Source organism: Columba livia, chromosome 3 (genome assembly GCF_036013475.1).
Source record: "Columba livia isolate bColLiv1 breed racing homer chromosome 3, bColLiv1.pat.W.v2, whole genome shotgun sequence".
NCBI lineage: Eukaryota > Metazoa > Chordata > Aves > Columbiformes > Columbidae > Columba > Columba livia.
Genome location: NC_088604.1, coordinates 93,717,082 through 93,741,409, shown reverse-complemented (window position 1 = coordinate 93,741,409; position 24,328 = coordinate 93,717,082). Strand labels below are relative to the sequence as shown.

At 45.3% G+C, this 24,328-nt stretch overlaps 2 protein-coding genes across 18 annotated transcripts in view; both read right to left on the bottom strand.

The window, feature by feature from the left end:
- Nucleotides 1-941: 941 nt before the first annotated feature.
- ZFP36L2 (ZFP36 ring finger protein like 2) lies at nucleotides 942-3,725 on the bottom strand. Its single transcript, XM_065058304.1, has 2 exons — nucleotides 3,442-3,725; nucleotides 942-2,773 (listed from the first exon to the last, which is right to left on the bottom strand). Exons 1-2 carry the CDS (start codon nucleotides 3,490-3,492, stop codon nucleotides 1,403-1,405), a joined length of 1,422 nt encoding a protein of 473 aa, XP_064914376.1. The 5' UTR covers nucleotides 3,493-3,725; the 3' UTR covers nucleotides 942-1,402.
- A 3,308-nt stretch (nucleotides 3,726-7,033) lies between these two features.
- The window catches only part of THADA (THADA armadillo repeat containing), a 167,798-nt gene continuing 150,503 nt past the window's right edge, over nucleotides 7,034-24,328 (bottom strand). For 10 of the 17 annotated variants that reach the window (XM_065058283.1, XM_065058278.1, XM_065058284.1 and 7 more), the window contains 2 exons: nucleotides 9,687-9,853; nucleotides 7,034-8,519 (listed from right to left, as the gene is read on the bottom strand). In XM_065058283.1, the coding sequence (XP_064914355.1) occupies nucleotides 8,181-8,519; nucleotides 9,687-9,853 (506 nt within the window). In that variant the 3' untranslated portion in view covers nucleotides 7,034-8,180. The other 7 variants (XM_065058290.1, XM_065058291.1, XM_065058287.1 and 4 more) reach the window with 5 other exon arrangements.

Sequence of the window (24,328 nt, the reverse complement as noted above, 5' to 3'; positions counted from 1 at the left end):
TGGACCCTCAAGAAGGCACTGTGAGACGTAATACTGGGACCCCCCAATTATTGCTACATACTTTGAGACTATATCACAGTGTGATTGGTGGAGTTAGGCAACAAAAAACACTTTTTGGTTACTTTAAACAAGTCTGAATTAGATTTGCCACTTTGAAGTCTGATTGCTACGTCAGTCTTTTTTGTCGTTGTTGTCGTTTCTTTTTTGTTTTTCAACTCGGACGGGCTACAACCATTTACATTCTAAAACAAAACAAAACAAAAAACCCATAGAAATTCCTCAAACTACTTCCACAGCATCGAGACCGATTTCTATAAAGAAACCATGCAATCTTTCAGATTTACGTAAACAAGGAAAGAAATTAATGAAATAAATATTACATACAATCTCTTAAATTAAGAATTTTACTCATTTACAATAAAATAACCAAGTGAAGTTACAAAAAGGCATATATTACTGTGAAAAGAACACACTCCACATTTTGCCGATTAATAATGGCAATCATAATTTAAACATAATAAAAGAATATATATCTATTGCTTTTCATCATACCCGATAAATACAGTATGAACAAATTACCAATGTATACTTTTCACAAGATAATAAATAAGTTAAATAGTTTCATATTGAGTTGTGTGCAGTGACTCATTCATGCAATCAACTCAAACAGCTAAAAAAAATTAAAAAAAAAAAATCAGCAGTTATTCTCCAACAATTACAAACTAAACTCAGTTGAGTGCTTCCAAATAAAGCAACAACAAACAAAAATTGTTCTAAGCCAAACATCCACTAAGTGGTGGCAATGGAACCAATATTAAACTTTGGAATGAAGGTTTTAGCATTTGTTATAATAATAATATATAGATATATAAAAAGGAAGGTTGTTATCAAGGCATATTCTTGGCAGGATGTTGGATTTTTCTTTCTTTTTTTTTTTTAAAAAAAAAAAAAAGCTTATAGGTTTAGTATGTTCTGTGTTTTTACTTAAACTGGATTGAAAGACAAACTAGCTTGTAACTTTGTGTGTGTCTGAAGGTTTGGAGGAGCTGGGCAGGCTGGACACACGCTCCCCAGATTGATTGTTGCTTTCAGGTGGTCTTTTCTAATGCTTTTTTCTCTTTTTTTGAACACAGATGGAATGGCTGCTGCTGGTGCATATCATAACTTGTCTCCAAAGAACAACAAGATAAAAACCCCAAAACAAAATCCCCTTCTTCCAAGGTCTCTCTATAAAAATAAGTTTTGTTCAGTTCGTGTCATTTGCCCTTTTGCAAAATGCCTTGTTTTGTTCAGCTCTCGATGTATATATAGATAGATAGATGTATAAAAAGAGGAGGATTCGCTTTCTTCGCTCGTTAACTTACTTGCTCGGCAGCCGCACGGCCGGACGCCCCCCGGCCCCCTAGTCGTCGGAGATGGAGAGGCGGCTGAAGATGGGCAGGCGGCGGCCCGAGTCCAGGCTGGGCGACTCGGAGCCGCTGAGGGAGCCGGAGCTGAGGGAGCCGCTCAGGTAGCTCTCCCGGTCGGAGAGGGAGTCCGGGGGGCTAGGCGGCGCGTCGAACACGGGCGACTCGGAGAGGCGGCGGAGGGGCTGGAAGCTGAAGGGCGGCGAGGCGGGGGGCGGCGGGCAGGCCCCGCCGGGCGGCGGCTGCTGCTGGCAGCGGTAATAGGCGGCGGCGGCCGCAGCCGCGGCGGCGGCAGCGGCGAAGTTCTGGGTGTGCAGGGCGAGGGGCGCGATGAGGCTGCCCAGCTCCTGGCCCGAGAAGGCGAAGGCGTTGTTGGCGCAGGGCGGCGAGAGCAGCTCCTCGCAGTAGGACGCGGAGGCGGGCGGCGGCGGCGTGCGCGACCCGCCGGGGCTCTCCAGCAGGGGGGCGTCCAGGCGGCCGCCGGGCGGCGGCGGGGCGGCGCCGTGGGGGTGCGGGGGGTGGTGGTGGTGGGCGGAGAAGCCGGAGAAGCTCAGGCTGTGGTGCAGCTTGGGCCGCTCGCCGCCGCGCGGGTGCCCGAAGCCGCCGCCGCCGCCGCCCAGCGGGTGGTCGCGGGGGGCGAAGGCGCGGAGGTCGCCGGTGCTGCCGGCGGGGTGCGGGGGCGGGTGGTGGTGCGGCCCCGCCGCGGCGGCGCTGGGGGGGGCGGCTGTGCCCCCGCCGGGCGCCGGGCGGCGCTCGTCGGCGTTGTGGATGAAATGGCAGCGCGGGCCGTAGGGGCAGAAGCCGATGGTGTGGAAGGTGCGGCAGAGCTCGGTCTTGTACTTGGGGTGGCGGGTGAGGCTGCGCAGCTCGTGGAAGCCGTGGGCGAACTGGCACTTCTCGCCGTACTTGCAGGCGCCGCTCTCCTCGAAGGGGCGGCACAGCTCCGTCTTGTAGCGCGTCGAGTTGATGGGGGCCCCGCCGCCGCCGCCGGAGCCGCCCCCCTTGCCGGCCGCCGCCTGCTGCTGCTGGAGCTGCTGCATGAGGTGCTGGCTGCGCTCGCCGTTCTCGCTGAAGGAGCGGTCCCGGAACTTGTTCTCCTTGTTGAGCAGGGGTGTGGGGCTGCTGCTGCCGCCTCCGCCGGAGCCCGTCTCCTTCAGGCTGCCGAACGAGGAGGAGGACGACGAGGTGGAGGAAGAGCTGGAGCCGGTGGGGCTGGGGAACTTGGAGCCGCCGGCCAGCGCCGGCAGGTTGCTGGTCGAGTGCCGCCGCAGGAAGCCTGGCGCGAAGCTGGAGCTGGGGTGGGCCACCGGGGTCCCCACGGCCTTCTTGTCCAGCATGCTGCTGAGGTTGGTCAGGGACTTCTCCGTCTGTTGGGGCGGGGGATGGGAGGAGGGGGAGCGGGGGGGGGGGGGCGGGGGAGACAGGGAGCGGGAGAGAGAGAGCGTGTTGCACGGTGACCACCAGCCCACCGACAAGGCTCCCGGGGGCGCCCAGCACCCCCTTCGCGGCGCCGGCGAGCGCTGCGGACGCACGACGGGGGTCGAGGCAGGTGTCGCGCCGCCCGGCCGGCCCCAAAAGCGGGTCTGCCGCAAGCACTGGGATGCCAGGGCGAGCGGGGCAGAGCCGGGGAGAAACACCCTTACAAGCTTTGCTGCATGAGCAACTTTTATGAAGTTGCTCCCGGGAGCGCAGCAGTTGTGTGCGAGTGCCTGCAGAGCAGCTCAGCGCCTCTACAGCTTCAGAAAACAAAAAAACACCCCCGAAGCCCCCGCAGCGAGGGTGCAGCACGCCTCTCCGGGTCTCGCAGGCTTGCATCAGCCGCCTTGCAGCAGGACCCGCGCTGCTTTAAACCGGCCAGCTGTCAGGCAGCGAACCGCCCGCAGAACCGGCCGCACACTCCGTCCCGGGCGGCCGTGGGCCTGCCGCCCCGCCAGGACTCGTCCCCCCGGCCCCAGCCGCCGGGAGCGCCGTCCTGCAAACCGCGGCACCGGCCCGGGGCACCGGGTCGCGCCTGGGGAACTACGCTCCTCCCTACCTTGCACAAGAAGTCAATGTCGTAGAAGGCAGATAAAAGTGTCGTCGACATTTCTAGATCCTGTAATGATCGGAAATACAGGAAGGACCGAAAGATCCCGCGCTCCTCGGAGGGTTTGGAAAAGCCACGACTAGATAGGAGGGGGCCGTTTGCTTGAGATCCGAAATGGTCCCGTCTCCTTCCCGGCGCAGCGGGCGGGACGGCGGGTGCCGGGCCGAGGCGGCGACGGCAGCTGCACAGCAGCGAGCGAACTGCGGGAACTCCGCGGTGCCCCGCGCCGCCCCCATATAAACGCGGCCGCGGCCCGCGGGGGCGGTGCCCCGCTCCGCCCGCCCCGCTCCGCCCGGCGGGCCCGCCCCGACTGGCCGGGCCGCCCCGCGGGGTCGCGCCAAGTTTTGCAGAGGGCCGGCAGCAACGGCGGTGTTTGGTGGTTGCTGCGCTGCGGGGCTGGCGGGGAGCAGCGGTGCCGCCGTGTTGCCCGCCGTCAGCCTCCGGTATCCCCGAGCCGGGTGCGCCGACAGCGCGGGCGGGACGGAGCGGGGCAGGGGCCGCGGAAGCGGCCGAGGCAGAGTAGCACAGTGCCTTGCGTGTTCGGCCCCCGTGAAGCTCTCGTCTTCGCACCCTTTTCCCCAAATAGCGGCGCCCCCAGGCCCCTGAGCGGGCCGGCGTTGCCCGCGCATTCGCAGGGCGGGTGGCGGCCGCCGCCGAGCGGAGGCGGGAGCGCAGTACCGTGGGAGAGGCGCGGCAGCGCTGGGGACACCTTTTTCTCCCGCCCCACCGAAAATAAACTTTTGCCACGTAATTGGTTTGAAACAAAGGTCGGGCTCGCACTGCCCCGGTGCGACCGGCGGGACGGCAGCTGGGCACGGGACGCGCGCCCCGCCGCTTCCCCCTCGCTGAGCGGTCCGAGTTGTTTTTTATTTCCCGTTTTCTAATGTTTGGAGAGCTTGGCGGGCAGACGCGGAGAGGCAGCGATGTTAACCCCGCAGCGGCCGCGCTGATGTGCAGCCCCCATCCCCCCACGCCCCCCTCCCGCACCCCTCCCACGCTCAGTCCCAACACCCCTCGCACCGCGGCGCAGCAGCCGCCAAGGTCTTGTGACCCGCCGGGCTGCGCCAGCCTCGTCGCGGGCTGCCCGCCCCGCTCCCTGCGCCCCGCTGCCGCCCCGGCAGCCCTCCCGCCGGGCTGCCCCCGCCGCCGGGATGAGGGCGGCGGCAGCGGCAGGTCCGTGCCGGCGGGGCCCCGTCCCGGGAGCGGGCTGTAGTCCAGGGCGGGCCAGGAGCCGCCGTGCAAAACACCCCCCTTCGCCCTCCCCCCTCCCGCGCCGATAAGGCTGCGCAAACACGACGTAGGAAAGGCGGCGCAGGCAGCGGCCCCGCACCCCTTGTCCTTTCCCGCGTTTGCTCAGCCCCGGGACAAATGGGAAGGGGGAAAATGGACGTGTAAAGTTTTATAGCTGCTAAAGCCAGCAGAGGCGTTTGATCCTCTTCAGCTTCCGAGCCGGGATGTCAGGCCCTGGAAACCCGAGGGTGCAAATCTGACCACGTCAGCAGGAACCCTGCACTTTGAAAACACATTTGCAAAGGAAGGCAACTTTGGGGGGTGGGGGGCTGGTGTTTAGCGCACTTCGAGTCGTGTTTTCACACTCGTCCCCGAGCCGCCGTGCGGCTCACGCTCCCATTTGGTTCCTCCCCTCCCGAGGATGCGGGGGGGCAGCAGGCGGGACGCACCGTGCGCAGCGCGGACCCGGCTCTGCACCCAGCCCCCCCGCACTGCGTTTGAGCGCTCACCCGCGGAGGAGAAAGCCCAGCCTGTGAGGTTAAGGCTGAGCTTATCAACAGAAATAGAAAGAAAAAAAAAAAAAAACAAAAACAAAACAAACAAAAACTCCCGGAAAAGACGCGGGCTGGAGGAGCTGGAGCAATAAAAAGCCCCGACCCCGTTCTTTCCCGTATCCCGGCACTTCACTCGGGCAAGTCCCCCGCTCGCTTTTGGGAGGGACGCAACCGGAGCCGCTTCCCGCCCGTCCCTCCTCCCGCCGGCGGCCCCGCACGGCCCGGGGGGGGGGGCTGGGACGGGCCGGCGGCAGCGCGGGGATCTGCCACCCCCTAGTGCCCGCGTCCGCCTGCACAGCGATTGCCAGCCCCAAATTTAAAATTCCTCCTGCCTTTCCCGCCTCCCGCTCTGCGGGAGGGTTACAGCTTATGATGAGAGTCATGCAAGGAGCAACGTGTCACCGGCGTTTGGAGGAATACTTTGATAAACTGACTTTGATCAAGCGCATGGCAGATCAGTGCTCTGGTATAAGGTTTTGCTAACCCTCTTCTGTAATTGCTGCGTAGGGTTTAAAGGTTCTTGCGTAGTTATAAAGTAACTCAATTCACCAGCAGTGTGTGGTGAAATGTATGTGAGCTGATATATTTTTATTTGCTCTCCATAAACTAAGGCGGGATGGCGGGTTTCAGTTGCATTCTAAAACCACAATAAGGAAGACTGAGTTTTCAAGTTATTTGGGTTACTGATTAACCAGGTTCTCAAGGCTTCACAAAGTTACTTAAGTTTTATGGTCACTGTGGATCTACTACTATGCAATTACACATCTGCATTTATCCATTCGTTGACATTGAATATATAGGCATACACATTTTAAAGTCAATCCAATAAAACCATTGCCAGTGTCTAGTACTACAGAGTCTTACATTGCTCATGTCAGTGATTAACGTCACACGACCTGTAATTTCAACACTATACAAAGTCCTGTTTGTTTTCTACTGTAAAAGCTGTTGCCACACTAGTTCAAAAATGTTGTCAAGGTGTGGTAAAACCGGCAGCTGTTAATTAATTGCACAGGTCTTGACTATTTTTAAGAGTGGCTTCCAGACGTAATCTGGGCTGTTCTTTCCCCAGAAGCTTAAAACAGATGCAAACTAATTTTTAGCCTAACTCAGAGTGTGGCTTGTTAAGCTGGGTAACATGCATTCTGTGAGACATCTTTGCATCTCAGAGTCTAATCTTTCCCTTTTGCCTATCAAATCCTCACGTTTCATTGTAAATGACATATATAAGTAACCCTGAATCCTGGAAACTGTAAAAGTATTTAATTTTTTTTTTATTGCTTTGTTTTTAGTGACTTGGTCTCGTGCAGCATTCAGATGTTCGCTAAGCCTAACTCAGAAGCATATCCTGATTTACAGCAGACTCTTATTTAAACTCAAGAAGTGGGAAGCAATCGGCCATCAGGCACCACAGCACTCAGCCAGGGCAAACTGACGCCTTGCCCTGGCGAGGCTCAGCCAGGCTCTGATGAGGCTAAATCAGGCCCTGTTACTGCCAAGCCAGCCCCCGGTGAGGTTAAACCAGCCCCCGGCAGTGCTAAGCCAGACCTTAGTGAGGTAAAACCGGCCCCTGGCACTGAGGGGTCCAATCCCGGCCCGGCGCGCACGGCGGTGCTGCAGCGCCACCTGCCGGCCCCGCGCCGCCACACGCAGAGCACCCGCCGTGGGAAGAGCTGCTAATTAACCTGCATCATCATCGTCATCATCGAGATTTACGAGCGCACTGCGCGAAAATACACAATTAGGTGCGGAGACTCCAAGCAAGCAGTGGTTTATTGGGCACGTCGCTGTTCCAGGGAGGCTGAACTAAGGACGGCCGCCCCCGCACAGCTTTGTTTTGGCTGCAGCCAAACGCCAAGTCACAGCCCTGGGCTGAAGGAACAAAACGGACTTATAACATAAATATTTATTTTCGACATTTCATTTTCATATCAGAAACCAACTTCAGTTCCCAGGAAAACAAACAAAAAATAAAATTGCAAAGCACAACAACGGCTGTTGCATTTTGGAGGGTGAAATGGTTGAACACTTGGTATATTCCCCACAACTGCTCTACCTGGGCACCCATCACAGCATCTCCCAATATCTCTTCTCATAGGCCTAAGTGCTGAGCAGGGCCGTAATTACCTTCCAGGGCTGCTTGCAGAACAAGGTGTTTCGAAAGTAAAGATGAAACCATTTTGTTCAAAATGGAACAGCTGCTTGGAACACAGCGCTCTTCACTTTAGAGCAATTTTATAAAAGTAGTTACTTGTTTTACAGGAAAGAAAGAGGCATGCAGGAGTGTAACTAGTGCTGTTTTAATCTACAAAATAAGATTCCCACCAAAGGGACAATCCTTGCCTTCCTCCAGAGGAAAATGCAGTAAAATTTAAAATGCAGTCCAAAAATTGTCATGGACAAAGCAGCCACGGTTTGTTTCTTTTTTTTCAGAAACACTTAGCAATAAAGTAAAATTTTTAAAAATATTAAATAATTACCATTCTACATCTTGAAAGGAGATTTTTTTAAAAAAATCAGTATTTTCTCAGGATTAAAACACAGGAGGTAAAAATCTGAGATAAAAAATGTAACACAACTACAGGTGGCCTGCACCTGGATGAATGGAAAATATTAGGTTTAGCTGCTTGACTTCCTACAGTAGCTATAATAAACCATGCTCAGCTGAAAGAAATTAGCAAATGCATTTAAAAGGAACAGTCTCCCTCAGCACATTTGAGAAAAAAAGAAAAAATAATGGCCTCATATATTAAAAATGTGGTTTTAGCCTCAATACTGAAAAGCTTGTTGCCGCTTTACCGAGTCATTATAGCAATCCCTTGTTCCTCGAGCATCGCTAGAATTCAGTCCCTCTGCCCATCTAGTGAATTATGTGCAGCTCCCTGCAGATGAACTTCTAGTAATTTACTTTTCCAGATTTTCATTTTTACAAGTACCATCAGTCTTCAGCAGATCTAATATCTTAAGGCAGACAGATATTCTCTCATTTTGAATAGACAATCTTGTGAATTCTGCCGTTTTGGTAAATTCTGGAGTAGGAGGTAGCGCTCTAAGAAGGTGTCCAACAAGCTGGGCTTGGTCCAGTGCTATTCTTGATAGTCGATTAAGTTCTCCTTGATCTGGTAAAGTTAGATGAGTTGTTGATATAAGCCGTAAAAGATGCTTACTAAGTTGTCTGACATGAGTCAACTTCTCTGCCCAAAAATTCACTTCGCCTTTATCAAACAGGTAATCGTCTTCTTCCTTAACAAAAAGAAAAGAAAAAAACAAACAGTGATTAGAAAACGACTTTCAGTCTTGATAATAATGAGAATAGAGGCTGTTACAGAATAGCTTCTTTATAGCAAAGAAAAAAAGGGTAAAGTTTCATATGCATTCACATGCATCGTTTTTCAAAGGTTTGGGAAAACACAATTAAAAAGTTTCCTACTTTGTGAAAGAAATTATACCTTCAAAAATGAGGCAGTTATGGTATAACTCTTGGGAAATAGTGGAAGTAAATAGTAGTCCTAATCCTTAACATGTGCCTGCCTTCCCCTGTGAAACTGTCTCGTATTTCACTGAGAGCCCTCTGTAACCAGTATGGTAATTTGCTATGTCATGGAGCTTTTTGAGTGGATTAAAAGGAAAAGGAAAATTGTATCAGTCAGTGAAACATCAGAAAGGCATACCTAAACCAAAGGCTTAAGGAAAGATTCATAATATATTTCATGGGTCATATTAATTGTCAACAAACTTCTCCAAGATGTAGCTGCTCCTGCTCCTTCCCATTTACCTTCCAGCATTATTTTAATTTGTACAGTCTTTTCAAGACAAAGAGAGCACAGTGTATTTATACAGCACTAAGTTTTAAAGAACCAGCGTGGCAAAGTTTTTCTTGACACAAATGATGCTTCTGCAAACAATGACTGATGTGAGCGAGGCTGTTTCATGTGCTATACAGCAGAATCAGTCCTATGGAAGGCGGCACGAAGTTACCAAATATTTAGGTGACATCTCTGGAAAAGCCACCAGTTGGGAGAAGGCTGTGCTTGAATGCCAGATGTGCCTGGCACCCACAGCAGCGGTTTAATTTCAAGGCAAACCTTCATCTGCAAGGATAGTGAACACAATCAGTTACAGCCTCAGTCAGTATGTTTCAGTCGACAAGGATCCGTTAAGTAAATCTTGATGTATTTCAATGTTTGCTTGGTGATTTCTTTAATTTTACACTGGTATTACCAGGAAACAGATAAACTATTTTTATTCTAAATATTGTCCATGTGATTTATTTATTTTTTTAATTGTAGGTCTATTAATACTGCAGTAGTGAACACCAGGCTTCATCAGATGAGGTATTTCATCCTGTTGCAACTGACTGCAGAAACGTAGCGATCCCAACGCGCGATAGCAACTCAGGGTTAACGTTACCGGGGCTGAAGCTTCTGGGTCTGTTTTCGGGTCGCTGTCCCCCAGCAGCCAGCCCAGCAGGACGGGCACACCGGCACGGTTCTGCCCCCACCGCTGCAGCAGCTCGCACACCGTGCCCAGCGCCAAATCCAAGGCCATCGGAGCACTCACTATCCTAAGGGCAAACTCTGTTGAGAGAAACACATGCATGGCGACATACAGCAGGACGACAAACATTTTCAAATAAAATCGGCGCAGAAATTATTTCTTTGAAAACAGATGCTGAATTTACACAAACACAATTTAGAATGATGAATTGTACTACAAATAAACTGGGAGAATGTTTATTTCTGTGCCACTTGAGGCCTTCTCTCAATCCCGAAATAAAATATGAAGCAACTGAAAATGCTGATGCTTAATATTTTTCTCCTTCCCATGTAGTGACATTCATTAATTTGGGTTTAAATATACAAAGATGTCTGTTAGAAACGTCTCCAGAGACAGTCCTGACACTACTGCATGGTGACTGTTTTTGCAAAACTGCAGCTATGCCTTCAATCTGATTTGATGATTCACTGGAACTTAAAACCTGCAGCACATTATATGTTTTTAAAGGGCTGGGATATAAAAGGAATCACTATTTGGTGTGCAATCTCTTTATATATAATGAGATACACACACATGTAAGAGATCAAGTACACAAGACAGGCTTAGAGAGATGTTAAAGAAGAGAAAGGCAGACACTGTTTACAAAACCATCGCAGAGCTATATTTATCTAGGTTTTGCTGTGATGCCAGAGCTGTACACAAAGCCATTGTCCACACCGTATTTCTTCCCTGAACTTCCCCACTGCTCTCACTGGGGCAGCTGCTGTTTCAATCGTGTGGTTCCTAGGGCTGCCCTCAATGACAGAGTACATAAAAATGCCAGAAGCCCCATTTGCATGAGAACTCCAACAACTGCGTTCACAGGTATGAGTTTCACCACTGGTAGCATTAATGCAGTTTTTCTTAATGGGGATGCAGGAAGAGGACCGGAGCGGGAGAGCTAACAAACAAGCCCCCTGTAAAATCCCTATTACAGTAAAAAGGATTTTGGCAAAATTCATCGTTGTCCATAGTCACCAGCACACAAACAGCTGTTCACTGAATCGTCTGTCTTCTGAGTAGTGAGATCATAACGACACATCACTCCTGAAGGCTGCCTTTTGTGAGCAGGCAACACATCAGAGTAAATTCTTTGGTAAAAATCCATGCTGACGTGGAAGGCAGACCTTATTTTCTGTTTCTGAGCGTATTGAAGCATTTCTCATGAAGGAGAATGATTATTGACATAAAAGAGGCATAGCAGTCCAGCCGAGACCTGTCCTTCACATCCCACGCCCAGTGCTGCGGCATGGACCTGTGTCCTGTGACACCTCCCCCAGTCTCCAACCAGCCCCAGGGCTGCTGGAGAACGTTGGCACAGCAGAGAAACATACACTAAAACACCAAAATCCATATGCCAACGCATAAGGAAACATAGGAAACAGCTAAGGGCAAACCAGACCAACAGAAAGATAGGATTTGACAGAGCAGGCAATGTACCAAGGACACAGGGAGGATGAATTAGTATTTGAGACCATGAGAACAAAGGACCATAATAAGGAAGGGAGTGAAGGAGAAAGAACAGATGGTCCCGTCTTTATCTTGGAGTTAGATGAGGGTAAATGGAAATCTCCTTGAACAAGGAACAGGAAGGCAGGCAGTCAATCTCTCTGTGACACTAATAATGTTACATACGCCGTTTGTCTCTGCTAGACAGTAAACTCAAATGTTCAAATCTGTTTTCTTCATGTCAGGACTTATCACTGTAGTAGGACATCTCTCACCTTTGTCCATGAGGGAGAGCTTGCAGGGGTACAACACTCCCACACCATTTATTTTAGGTATTGGGGTTTTTAGGTATTGTTTTCGCTGACATTTCTTCCCAGGATCCTTTATTAAAAAAAAAAACAAACAAAACACCACCAAACCAAAGAAACCAAAACAAAAAATAACCACCCAAAGAAACAAAAAAAAACCCCAACAAAATCAGGGAAATTAGGACAGGGAACTGCTGGAGAGAGTCCAGCGCAGGGCAACAAAGATGATGAAGGGAGTGGAGCATCTCCCTTATGAGGAAAGGCTGAGGGAGCTGGGTCTCTTTAGCTTGGAGAAGAGGAGACTGAGGGGTGACCTTATTAATGTTTACAAATATAAAAAGGGTGAGTGTCACGAGGATGGAGCCAGGCTCTTCTTGGTGACAAACAATGGTAGGACAAGGGGTAATGGGTTTAAGCTGGAACATAAGAGTTTCCACTTAAACTTGAGAAGAAACTTCTTCTCAGTGACAGACACTGGAACAGGCTGCCCAGGGAGGTTGTACAGTCTCGTACTCTGGAGACATTCAAAACCCACCTGGACACATTCCTGTGTAACCTCATCTAGGTGTTCCTGCTCCAGCAGGGGGATTGGACTAGATGATCTTTCGAGGTCCCTTCCAATCCCTAACATTCTGTGATTCTGTGAAAATAACCAAACCAAGACACTTGCTTTCTCTGCTCATGTGTCCCACTTTGTACCAGGTCTGATACTCTGATGAAGAGGTACAATGTTTGTCCTCTCTGTTTTGATTTTCTACACTCAGGTAAAAAACACAGTTTCTTCAAGTGCCATGGAGACCTCTACTACTCAGAAATACTGGTGGTGCTTAGAGCTGGAAGAACAGAAATGAAGACGGAGTGTGGGCTTCTGAGCCTGAAATAAGCATCCCGGTTATTAACGCTTACAAGACACATTTTAACCACAGTTCTTTTGAGTTCTGATGATCCTTCAGAGTTTTATGGATGGCTACTGAATGGCTATGACTGTCAAAATTTGTATAGTGTCCCTTGCTTGTGTCATTTTGTTTGTATGTGAATATTTAGCAAATTCAGTGATGCTGGGAGCTAAAAACCAAATGTTATTTCCCACTGCTGTCTTCCTGAAGTTAGCTGTTGCTTTGGGAGACTTATTATAGATACAACTGCACACATTTGAAATACCTGCCATTTTCTGGGGCCTTTCTTTCCTTTTAAGATTTAGACTCCTTAAGTATAAATACAGACACGCTCTCTTTGAGAATGAGAAAATTGGACTCCTGAGAAATGCACCAAAACATGTACTGGGGCCTCTACATTCTGTTTTTATGTGAACATGCTGAAAACTGCCAAGAGGTAGCAAAACAGGTGATACTGACATACTACTTACACCGGACTTGCTTGCTAGCAGTTTTTCATCAGTCTGACACAGAGGAACAGGCTTTTTTTGTGGTTACACAGCACAGCAGTCTTGCAGGGAATCCTTGTGTTGCAACAACAGAAACTGTAAGGTGTTTGATTTGGGTTTTTTGTTGTTGTTTTGGTTTTGGTTTTAAGAAGTGAAAAAGAAAAACACATAAAGGAGGTCTAACACACAGGAAAATCATGAAGGCCCTGAACACAGTACTGACTCACAAGATGCCAACCACCCTTCTGTGAACTGCAGACACCATACAACTGATCAACCCAACTCATGCATCAGTTCTGACACTGAGACCAGAGAAAAACAAAGCAACACCACTTCGATAACACTGAAACACAGGCTTCAAAAATGTGGGTAGGCGCCTGCCTACCTCAGGTGTTGTGCTAAAGAAGCCAGCGCGGCGGCCTCCTGCTGCTTGAGGTTTTGTCACAGATCCAACTCTGGCAGATGAAGAATTTTCGCTTCCACCTGCCCATCCCATGCCATGCCATCCCATCCCAAATGGCTCCATGGTTTCTGAATCGCTTCCTCAGCTGCTGTTACTTACAGAGCGCACCGACATTAACTGACTTTGATACCAGTTCACACAAATTTGATGCTAGAATAGTTCAAGATCAGATCTGGGAACTACCATTGCCACAAGGACAATGAAGAGATGGAGCAAGTATCCAAACAAGGCATATCGACTCACTAAACTTGGAATGTCGAAATAATACAGATAAAGAACAGCAAGTGAAGTTACATACATACCTGTGATCTAACCGGTAAAAAATGCTTTCAGAGGGGAAAACGTTCTACTGCTTTGACAGCTCCCAGCTTTACAAGTAATAGCAAGAGATGCTGTAAGCATGCACAGAATCTTTTATGATACCCACAAAAGGTATATGTATTCTAAACCAAAATGTATGTGTCTTTGCTGACGTATTGTATTCTAAACACAAACGTACGTTTCTTTGCTGACGTATTGACTGTTTAAAAGAACCGCTCCTCACATCATTATTTGCCTGTGAAGCAGGTCTGATTTTCAAGAAGCCATATATTACACACGATGCCGTGTCCATGACTCACGCTGTGACTTCAGAAAGTGCGCTGACCGAGCTGGAAGTTCAGCAGGGGCAAGAAGGGCCGGTGGTTCCCCTCTCCCCACAGCCCCCTGGGCCCACGGGGCTCCCGACGCGTACCTCCAGCCAGCTCAGGTGCTCTGCTCAGCACCTGCTAAATTAACACTCAGAAGAGCAGAATAGGGATTTGGCTTCTCCTGCTGGGCTGGCGGGCTGAGCTGGTTTCCCGGCAGCCAGCGCTGGTGCAACTGGGAGCCGGGGAAGGCAAGACGAAGGAGGGAGAGTCCCCCGCCCAGCACACGTGAACAAAATACTAACGGAGATGATTCCCGTGACTGAGCATGAATAGCCCGTCATTACATAGGTAACTATTTAAAGTAACCACATGAAAAATTTCAAAGGACAGATTTCTAGAAGCTGCCAGCCAATGGAGCTAAACCAGCTGAAATCAAACCTGAAGACATAGCTATTACCAAACACAGCAAATACAGTAGGGCTCCTACCACAACAGTTCTACAGACGATCAAAACTGTGTTAAAATTATATAATTTTTTTTTAATTCTAAAACACGTATATGTTCCAACGTGCAAAAACATCCCAAACAAGATAAGCATCTTACTAAATAAGCCACTACACGGACTGAAATACAAAAAATTCTCTATGCCTTAAACAAGTAGTTACAAGCAGAAGAATTAATACTACTCCTTCAAGTGAAAAACAAAAGATAAGAATCAGGTACTACATGCTTTTTTTCATTCTGAGGAACTGAATTTTCATAAAGGGAAAGGGGTTAAGTACTGCAGTGTTTTAGTCTTTGTGAATCCACCCACATAAAAATTAGACCTCCCACATACACATTCATATACTCTAAAAGCTTTGATCATGCCAGATGTAAACAGTTCTACTAGTAGCCTATTACATGTCCTCTAACTATACAATTGTTCTCTGTTAAAGCCTTGGTGATATTATGGGGAACTGAAAGGATGTATTAAGAACATATACACAGATTTTAAGGACAACCATGATATAATATAGGCAGAACAGAAAAGTAAGACATAGTCCTTGCCTATCAAAGCATTTTGTAATTGGTTTTATAGTGGAAATTGTTAAGTAAAGCTAATTTGAGACCAAAGAGTAATGCAATTTTTGTAAATGTATACTGTGTTCAGAACAAACAGAAAGAGAAGTGAAGCTGCGAAGAAGCTTCGTGTAACAGTCCTGAGACAAAAGCCTCACAGAGAACAGTGAACCTGCAGCCAGGATGTTGTCAAGGATCACACAGAGGGTAAGTTCTCCAACTGAAATTACAGGAAGTATTTTAGGTAGACCAGGTGCATTCCAAATTGGTGAAGTATTTTTTTACTCTTTTTGCACAAAGTGCTGCCTATTTAGGTGTAAACATGACCACATCACTATCAATACCGTCACTCAAAACACCCTGGTAAAATAAGATCGTATTCTTGCTCTTCAGAGACAAGCACGAACATTTAAATCAACAAAGCTCACTGAATGACTGCTTGACAAAACTGGAGATTTATCTCAGGTTTTCTCATACATCACCTTAACAAGATGATGAATATCAAGCAAGAGATCAGATTCCCATCCAAATGATGGCAGATCCAGCATCACAAGTCACTAATACCTGTAATATTAGATTTGCAAAGGCAAAGTTTCACCTGCTGATTCACAAATCGCTTCGTGTTGCACTGAAGGTTTTCTTCTCTACGGTGTTAGGTAATAATCAAGTTTGCCCCTATTCTCAACATATCAAATGTAAGAGAGCCATGTGAAACATTACTGCAGATATACACAGGCTTCACACAATTTAAAAAGCCTTCAAATTTAAAAAACACTGGCCCAACCCAAGAGTTACATAGGCTAGTAAAAATAAAGTCAAGTTAGAAACCAAATTTCTTATGTGGAAATAACCTGCTTATACGTTCTACTTGGAGCTAGACAGGAATTGTGCAACTCCGCAGCAAAGCAACACACAGGCACCTGGCCAACAGAAAAACCATGGGACAGAAGAAAAGCAGTGGCAGTAGATAGAACGTAAAGGGGTGTTCATACCCAGTCTCCACACGTTATATTAGGGAGCTATCATCCGCTGGGAACTAAGAGTGAAAGAGGACAACTGAGAAGTAAAACCACCCAAAAAAAGAAAACGCTGTGACTGTTGTGTCCGGACAGTTGGCAGATGGCTCTCCAAAGGGTGCTCGTTCATTGCACCGTGTCAGTTTAAGTTACAAACATCAAACTTTTCACTTTTAAAAATGACCATTTACTCAAAATCTAATATATAAGCAGATTCCTTTCTACAGCGTTTCATAAAATCAAAGGCGATTAGATCACTTCTGTCCTCTCGAGGAATACCGTTCCCTAGATGACATACGACTACTTCATCTGTTTTCCATTTTCCTGCCAGTGTCTGTTTTATAGCCCTGCTTTTTCAGGATGACGTTAAAAAGAGGCCCTTCCTGACATCACGCAACACGATGTCAAAACAACACTATTACAAAACAAACTAATCAAAACTAATTTCTTAATAGTTGCGGTCTCAAAGTAGAGTAGCAGTAATGCCGCTTGCAGCTTTGACTTTGATTATAAACAGATCTGGGTTGACAACGTGTCTGATTATGACAGAAACCTACAGCTCAGGACTGAGCAGAAAATTTAAGTTCCTTCTTGAACAAAAAGAGCACACACATATTCATCTTTCAAGCCCTTTTTCGGAATGTGAACAGAACAATATTTTTCAACACAGTATCTAGTTTTTCCCCTCTTTAAAAAAAAATAATAGTAATATTTATATATATATTAAAGTTTTTCCCATGCAAGCCTTGCCTCCTGTGCTCAAAGGGTTTTATTGGAAAACAACCCCAGCTCGCAGGTCTTTCAGAGGAAATGAGCATTTGGACTTTACCACTTGCAGTACCCCTTCTGCAGAACCTCACTCCCCAAAGCCATGTTCGAATTTAAACAGCAGAAAAACAAAGCCCCTGCATAAGCCCACAGAACGCCGGATTTTTCTTTTGAAAAGATAAAAAATAGTATTATTCAGCTAATCGTTTAAAACACTGCCAATGAGAATGTGTATTTTTTAACTCAAATTATGTATTTATTGGGGGAAAAAAGATATATGCACGCAGTTTCAAATTAGTATCACCAGAACTAAATATGTAACTGAACACTCTTGTTACTGGCATGTTGCAGCTAAATAACTTTTTGCATAGCACTGATGAAGATTACAGATCGTGAATGAGATGTGTGCTATACCTCTGCTGTGGGAACGCAGCAGACTGATTTAGCTCTGTAACGTAGCTGGGATTTTAGAATAATATCTGGAGAATGGTAGCGAAAGGTTTGTTATTCAAGGGACAAAGGGTGGGTAACCAATATACGAGACTGTACACAGAAGTCCTCTCCCCACAATAGTTGAAAACCAATACAATTTGGGCAAACACCAAAACATGTAAAAGCTGTTTTTGAAGCTTTCCTTCACTGCTATGGAGTCACAGCCACGACCGTCCCAGCTTGCATAAGGAGCCTATCCAGATCTCTAAGCTGCTGTCCTGTTTACCCACTTGCAATTAAAATGCTGATAAGAAAAAAAACACTTAATAGATTACTCACATGAACACTCCCATTTAACATTTACCGCTTTCAGACTCCAACGCTGAGCACATACAATCATTTTTCATGTATTCTTTCTTAATTTTCAAGAGTATAACAACTCGTAACCTTTACATAACGGTGCCACTGTGTAATTAATAGAGCTAAATGAAGCGCTGTCAGTACATAATCAGTAGCCAGTCTTTGATGGATGAGCTGATTCTAATTCAGTCCATTCACTTTCAACTTTAATTAGTGGCATTGTATTCTACAAAGCAAACAGTTCCTTCATCCGTGTGATGATCTAACGTTGTGTAAGTAGGCTGAGAACAACGTGTGAGGTGTTGAAGTAAATTTGGAAATACAAATTAAAAAGTCATAGTCATTCTTATATAATGTAATTCCTTAAAAGGAAATATGAAATATAAAGTTCCCACTGCAAAAGCCACTGATTTAACAAGTACCATACACACCAATAAATCTTGCTAAGACAACTATGAGTTTTAATGCAGTAGTTCTCTCCCCCTTCTCTTTAATTAAACCAAGTGATCTGAGCTACTAAGTGTATGTTAGTGGAATTTTTGGCAAGACACAAATACAGGCATAAAAATGCTATGTATTACTACATGAGTACTCATGCAACACTATATTTAATTTTTTTGCTGTTATAACCCTTGTTCTAGGTGCACACTTGTTGCAGCCAAAGACAACTGCTAAGCAAACTCTTCACTTTTCAATTACTGGAATTTAGAGTAAATCTAGATAATTGGAAATTTTTCTAATAAACATACAAAAATTTGAACTACTCAAAACCACTTGGGTTACAATATGCTTTGATCTTGTTCTGCATTTTCTCATGAATGTTATTTTACCTCGATACCTTACCCTTCTTCCAACAGTTCTGCTCTAAAGGGTGGGACAACACAGAGCTGCAGATTCCTGTAAGCTGCAGCCACCCAGCACATCTGAGCAGAGAAGACACTTGCTAACTTACCACGAAACATCTGATTCAGGTGTATGCGTGACTTACTGAACGCAGGCATTTTTGAGCAGAAAAGCAAAAAGCAACTTGGGACCCTCAGTAATTCAGTCTTCATGCCTGTTCTGATACCTTACAATGAAATTGCATGGGGAGAAACTGTTTTTAGGAATATTTAATTTTTGTTTCATATTACTTATTTTAAAAAGGTGATATTTGAAGGGAAATTACTGTAAAATTGTTCTTATGGGAAGTGCCTTAAGTCTTTTGTATAATAATATATCATGAACCTTTTTGACATGAATTCTCAGCTTCTTTACTGGTCAGTTTTCTAACCCCATTTTCCTCAGCATGTGAAAGCATATACTTTAAGAGCAAAACCTCACAGAAGCTGATCACTATACAAACACCTGATTTGAAAAACAAACAAAAACAAAAAACAAGCTTACATAAACGCTTCCAATATAGTCCAGATTGTCTTTTTCAGATGTTGTCTAAGAGATGAAACTTGTGTGTAAAGAACAGCTCACGTTATTTTTATCTTTTTGCTGACACATATGCACAATGCTATAAAAATACCATTCAGTTTGCAAACACACTGTAATGTTAGAAACTATCAGGACCACAAAAGAGTCACTCCAAGCGCATTAGGGACAAATGATGGAGAGTGTTCTTTTTTCTTTCCCTGTCAAGGTCCAAATGCCTTCCAATGCCTGTTGCAAGCTGCTTTCGATGGCGTGTGGTATGATCTTTTGTGACAGGGTTTTCTGGCATTCCAATGAAAACCGCCAGCCTGATTCTGGAGCTGTGGTCCACAGGCAGGTGCTGCTGGGCACCTCCTATTGAACAACTCATTGGTTACGGACCACAAAGGGGCAGTTCTCCTGCAGGTATCTAACAGATAAATTAAGTGCAGCTGCAAGTCTAGATCCTGAACAGAAACTACCTAACTCAGGAAAAACTCCTCATAGGTATTTTCAGTCCACCATCTGCTCTTCAGAATGGGAAGAAGATGTACCAATGATTTCACTTCAGAGTGAGTTTCTGCACTTTCTTTCAGAAAGACTCTGAAATGAGATGAAGCATATATATTCCTCACTCCTCTACTACCAAAAGATTTTGTCAACATAAAGGCTTGCTGAGCCCTAATCACCCTAGTATGGCCAAGCCATTTCTAGTATCAGGACACCACGTTTCTTCCCAAGATGATGATCACATATCACATTAAAGCAAGAAACTCTCCTCCTTTTTCTTTCACACAGCTTTTGCCTCCTAGGTGACTTCTGGATTTTGCACCCTCAGTGACCCAGAGCATTTCCCTTTACATGGGCAGGTCCATACCTCTTCAGAGATCCTCTGGCCTATTTATCTCTCTTACTGAAATACCTGAGGCTGTGGCATTTCCACACCACTGTCATCTCAATGAGTAACAGCTGGGTCAAGATGTGCTAGGAAACTTTAACTGTCATCAGGGCATCCTCTAGCAGGGTCCAAGTGACTTGGATGGTATGTCTCTACCCCAGACATCTGTGCATCTTCATCAGACACAACAACATTTTGGAGGCCTTGGCATGCTCAGGTGGATCAGTAAATGGTAACATGGTCTCTATGAATTACTTGGAGGCTTTCTTGCAAGTAAATTTAAGGGAGAAGTAGGAGCTGCTCAGTCTTGCATATAATGTAAATATATACTCAGACTCTTTGACATAAATATTATTCAATTATTAATCAGAGTTCTTCAGTGCAAAGTCTTCACATAGATACAAATATACTCATCTAATACAGACTTTACATTTGTCTTTTCCATTTCCTTTGAAGTTCTTTGAGGAATTAGTTTGTCTCTTCAACTGAGAAGACACTGAGATAATGCTGTAAGCACTCTCCCGGATATAATGCTGCTCCTTGCACAAGATGCCACAAAAGTGAACAAGTTTGTGTCTCACATATTAATGCAGACATGAACTACGCAACACCAGGGACTTCCCAGCCACTGGGAAGAAACCTTTCTTTCTATTCTCTCCATACTTAATACATGGCTTTGAAACATTTCTTATTCCAAATATTCCAAAATATTCTAAACAGGCAAGGAAGACAGAATGGCTAAGTAACCTGTGACTCTCAGACATTCATAATGATATGGAGTGCTTCACAAATCACTTGGTATTTATATGATGTCCATGGAGAAAAGAAATGGCACTATTTATTCTGAAGACAGATAAGACAGAAATCAGGATTAAAAAATCTTGACCTATTTTAAATGTCTGATCTGAGACATTATGCTCTGTTTCAATGAGTAGTTAGCACCCCATAATGCTTTAATATTCAAAATGCATTTCCCTCTGGCTTCAGCACTATGTGCTCTCAACTTCTGCAAATCATGCCTCCAAGGTATCCAGCTGAGCACTCAGCAAACTAGTGACCTCCTTTCCAAACTCTGGTTGGAGTGACTTGCTTACCTGCACAAAACAGCTCTCTAGGAGAGGCGGGGATAGAATGCAAATCACAAGAGCAAACCTAACTGGCTTTGGCATGTTCCTTCTTGTGATCCTGGTCTTACTCACTTTATCACTTTCCATTTTGCAACTGAGGTAGTAGTACTGTTGGAGATGATAGTTTCCTATGCTGTATGTTACTGATTCATCATCAAAGCAAATCTGCCTCATCTACTGCATTATAAAAGGACTTCTGTAAAAAAAAAAAAAAAACACCAAAACAAACACCCCCCCCAAAAAAAAAAAAAAAAAAAACAAACACACCAACAAAACAAAACCAAACCAAAAACAATAGCAATGATCATGTAACTTTTCCTTGCTTCTTAATAGATGCAGTACAACAAGGCTGAATTAAACATTTTTCACCTCCTTTTCCCATTCTGCTTCTTCCCTATGTTATTGCTCTTTTGGACCCAGTTCAGTCTCTGTCTTGCCACGGCTTTCACCAAAGGTCTTTCTCCTCCTTTGTGCCCTTCTGTTGCACTGGCAGGAATGAGTCTCCTCCCTCAACCAGACTGAGCATCACCTCCCGTTCCCTTATTCTCATCGGTTCAGTTTGACTCTTTCAGCAACCAACTCAACGTTTCCGATTTATCTTTTTCCCCTTCTCTAACCAGAAGAGAAGGCTCATTCCTCCCCATTTTCCTGATGACCCAGAGTCTTATTGAATGCACAGGTGTTTCCATTTCAAGTGCCTAAATGCAGCCTGGCCCAGAGCTGCCCCCAGCTGCAGAGCCTTTGGGATGCAGCGTGTTCTGGGCCCGGAGCATCCTCAGCTGGGAACACACAGAAGCTCTTCAGCAGCTGAGAAATTTAAGCTGCTTAGTGAACACAAAAATCTTCGGAGGTTTTAGCTTTTAGGTTCCTTTCAGACTCTGCTTGATATGTAAATAAAGCATAGCATTTTAGAGTCCTATTTCTCAGCCTAATTTGTACATATTTTACCAAAAATATCTTGCTCCAAAAGCATATGCAACAGCATTCAAAGAAAAGGCCTTCAATTTTTTCATAGCCTGTGTAAAGACAGCATTTTTCTCCCAATTTCCTATGTAGAATCACGTCTACTGTAATAAAAACAAATAAAGTAAAAAAACCCCACGAATTCCAAACAAACAAACCAACCCACCCCAACGGTATGGAAAAAAACTCAGTACGAACTAGCAAGGACTAACACAAGTAGCTGAAAACCAGAATTTTATAATGAGAAGTGTTACGCAACCCTAACAACAGACCATCAACACTCCTTGTAAAAATATACAGCTCACGCAATTAAATTAATTTACAAAACAAATTACAAAGAGAAGAGGGAGACAGAGAAGCAGAAGGCAGTAAGTTTACAGAAGTCACTTCAAGGTCTGTTGAGAAGGTGCAAGAAACAGAGGGTGGAGTGGGAAGGCAGGTAGAGACAAAGGGAGCACTCAGTGCACAGAGAGGAATAACAGCTCTGGTATATTTTATTCAATCAGTCAGGCAATCTACAAGAATAAACAACATCAAAGGGATTTTTGTTCCATTTTTTAACAAAATAAGGAAACCAGCAGGCATGCTTCTGTGTACATGTTTCCCACCACAACTTCTGGACCAGCTGTACAATTTCAATCCAGCCTGACAAAAAGGATAAGGGAATCCAAACTATTAGGTCTTGTTTCTATGAAACTAGCCAGCTGGGTAAAGAAAAGGAGATCCTGTTTCTGTCCTGCCCAGTGAAAGGCTGAAACTTCAGTCAGACATGACAAAATCCACTTATCTGCAAAACAAACCCATGAAAAAAAAATTACCAAGCTCACTTCATTTCACTGTTCAAGGTTTCTCTTTTTATTTCCTTTTAATTAAATAATGCTATTTACAGTTACATTCCACACTGGCATATGTCTTTAACTTCTACATATATGTCTTTAACATCTTATTTTTCATTCCACATGTTTCAAATGAGTTTCCTTCAGGAAAGGCCATATTCTACTTCATTTTGCCATGGATAGCACCAATTGAGCCTTCACCAATAACCGTGAGATTCAGGTTAAATTATCTGATTTAGAGAATTTACCTTTGTGCCAGCCTTCCGTGGTGTGGTGCACAGATGATGATGCCAAAAATTGAAACACAGCGCAAAAGGCAGCAGCTGACAAGCAAGGGCCTCCTGCCCTGCCTCCACTGCTCCTATGAATTTGAAATGAAGCCACTGATGTATTCTACAGACCAGCACGGAATTCCGTTCATATTTCTATTATTTCACCCTGAGATGCCTTACAGATCACTGTATTTGCACTCCAAGGTCTGTGCCGACCTTGTGTTACACCAGCGTAACGTCAATGGCTCCAAAGAATCAAGTCCTCTATACTTTGTTATATAACCTGAGAGACTGTTTCCCAACTCAGTATGATGTTGCCTAATTAAACTAATCTGCAGAACACCTACTGCTTTAGGAGAAGGAAACCAATATTGGGAACATCTTTTCTGAATGACCCTTGACTTGTTCATTAACACAAGTTTAGTTGATCCTACTGCTACTAGGCTTCAGATAACATGGCACATACCCGTTTCCCTGACATTTCTGAGAGGTGGTGATGATGGAATACGGGATGCTAGTATACGATATTGCAACACGGTGATGCACTTGAATAATTTACATTTGGGGAATGTGAATTAAAGAGGAAAGATTCTGGAAATTTAATTCTTAATTGTGCTTCTTAATGCCTGTATAGTAGACAGAGATTTAAGTAAGTATTAGGAAATGCAAAAGAAAAAAAAAGAAGTATCTGTCTTCTGCTGTTTGTAGCACAAGTAGATTAAGTTGAACACCTGAGTGTCACGATCTATAGTCTTGAAGTTCTAGTATTACAATATACAATATGCAGATTCTGTAATCAGGGAAGATTGGTTCTCTTTGCATATGAAGGTATAAGAACATGAAAGCACATCAAGGAGCAATCTACGAAGTGTGACTGGTACTCAACACAAACATGAAATCACATTGTATGTGTCTGCACATGAGGGAAAGTAAAAGGGTAATTAACATGGTACATGAAAAAATGAATGGGTTTTATTAGTCCTGGTAACAAGATATTTTAAGTCTAACCTCCACTGTGATCAAGCCAAGTGTATGAGTTAATCAAGACCTTCACTGAAGTATTTCTGTTAACACTTTCATCTTACCAGTGGGAATTATTTATAAAACAGTTTTCCACTGCTAGCATGACAAGGTGATCATTAACACAG

Excerpts from the sequence above, each read along its gene's own strand:
- ZFP36L2 (XM_065058304.1), bottom strand. The coding sequence starts at position 3,492 with ATGTCGACGACACTTTTATCTGCCTTCTACGACATTGACTTCTTGTGC. Across the intron at positions 2,774-3,441 it reads ACATTGACTTCTTGTGCAAG|ACGGAGAAGTCCCTGACCAA; the intron begins GTAGGGAGGAGC and ends CCGCCCCAACAG.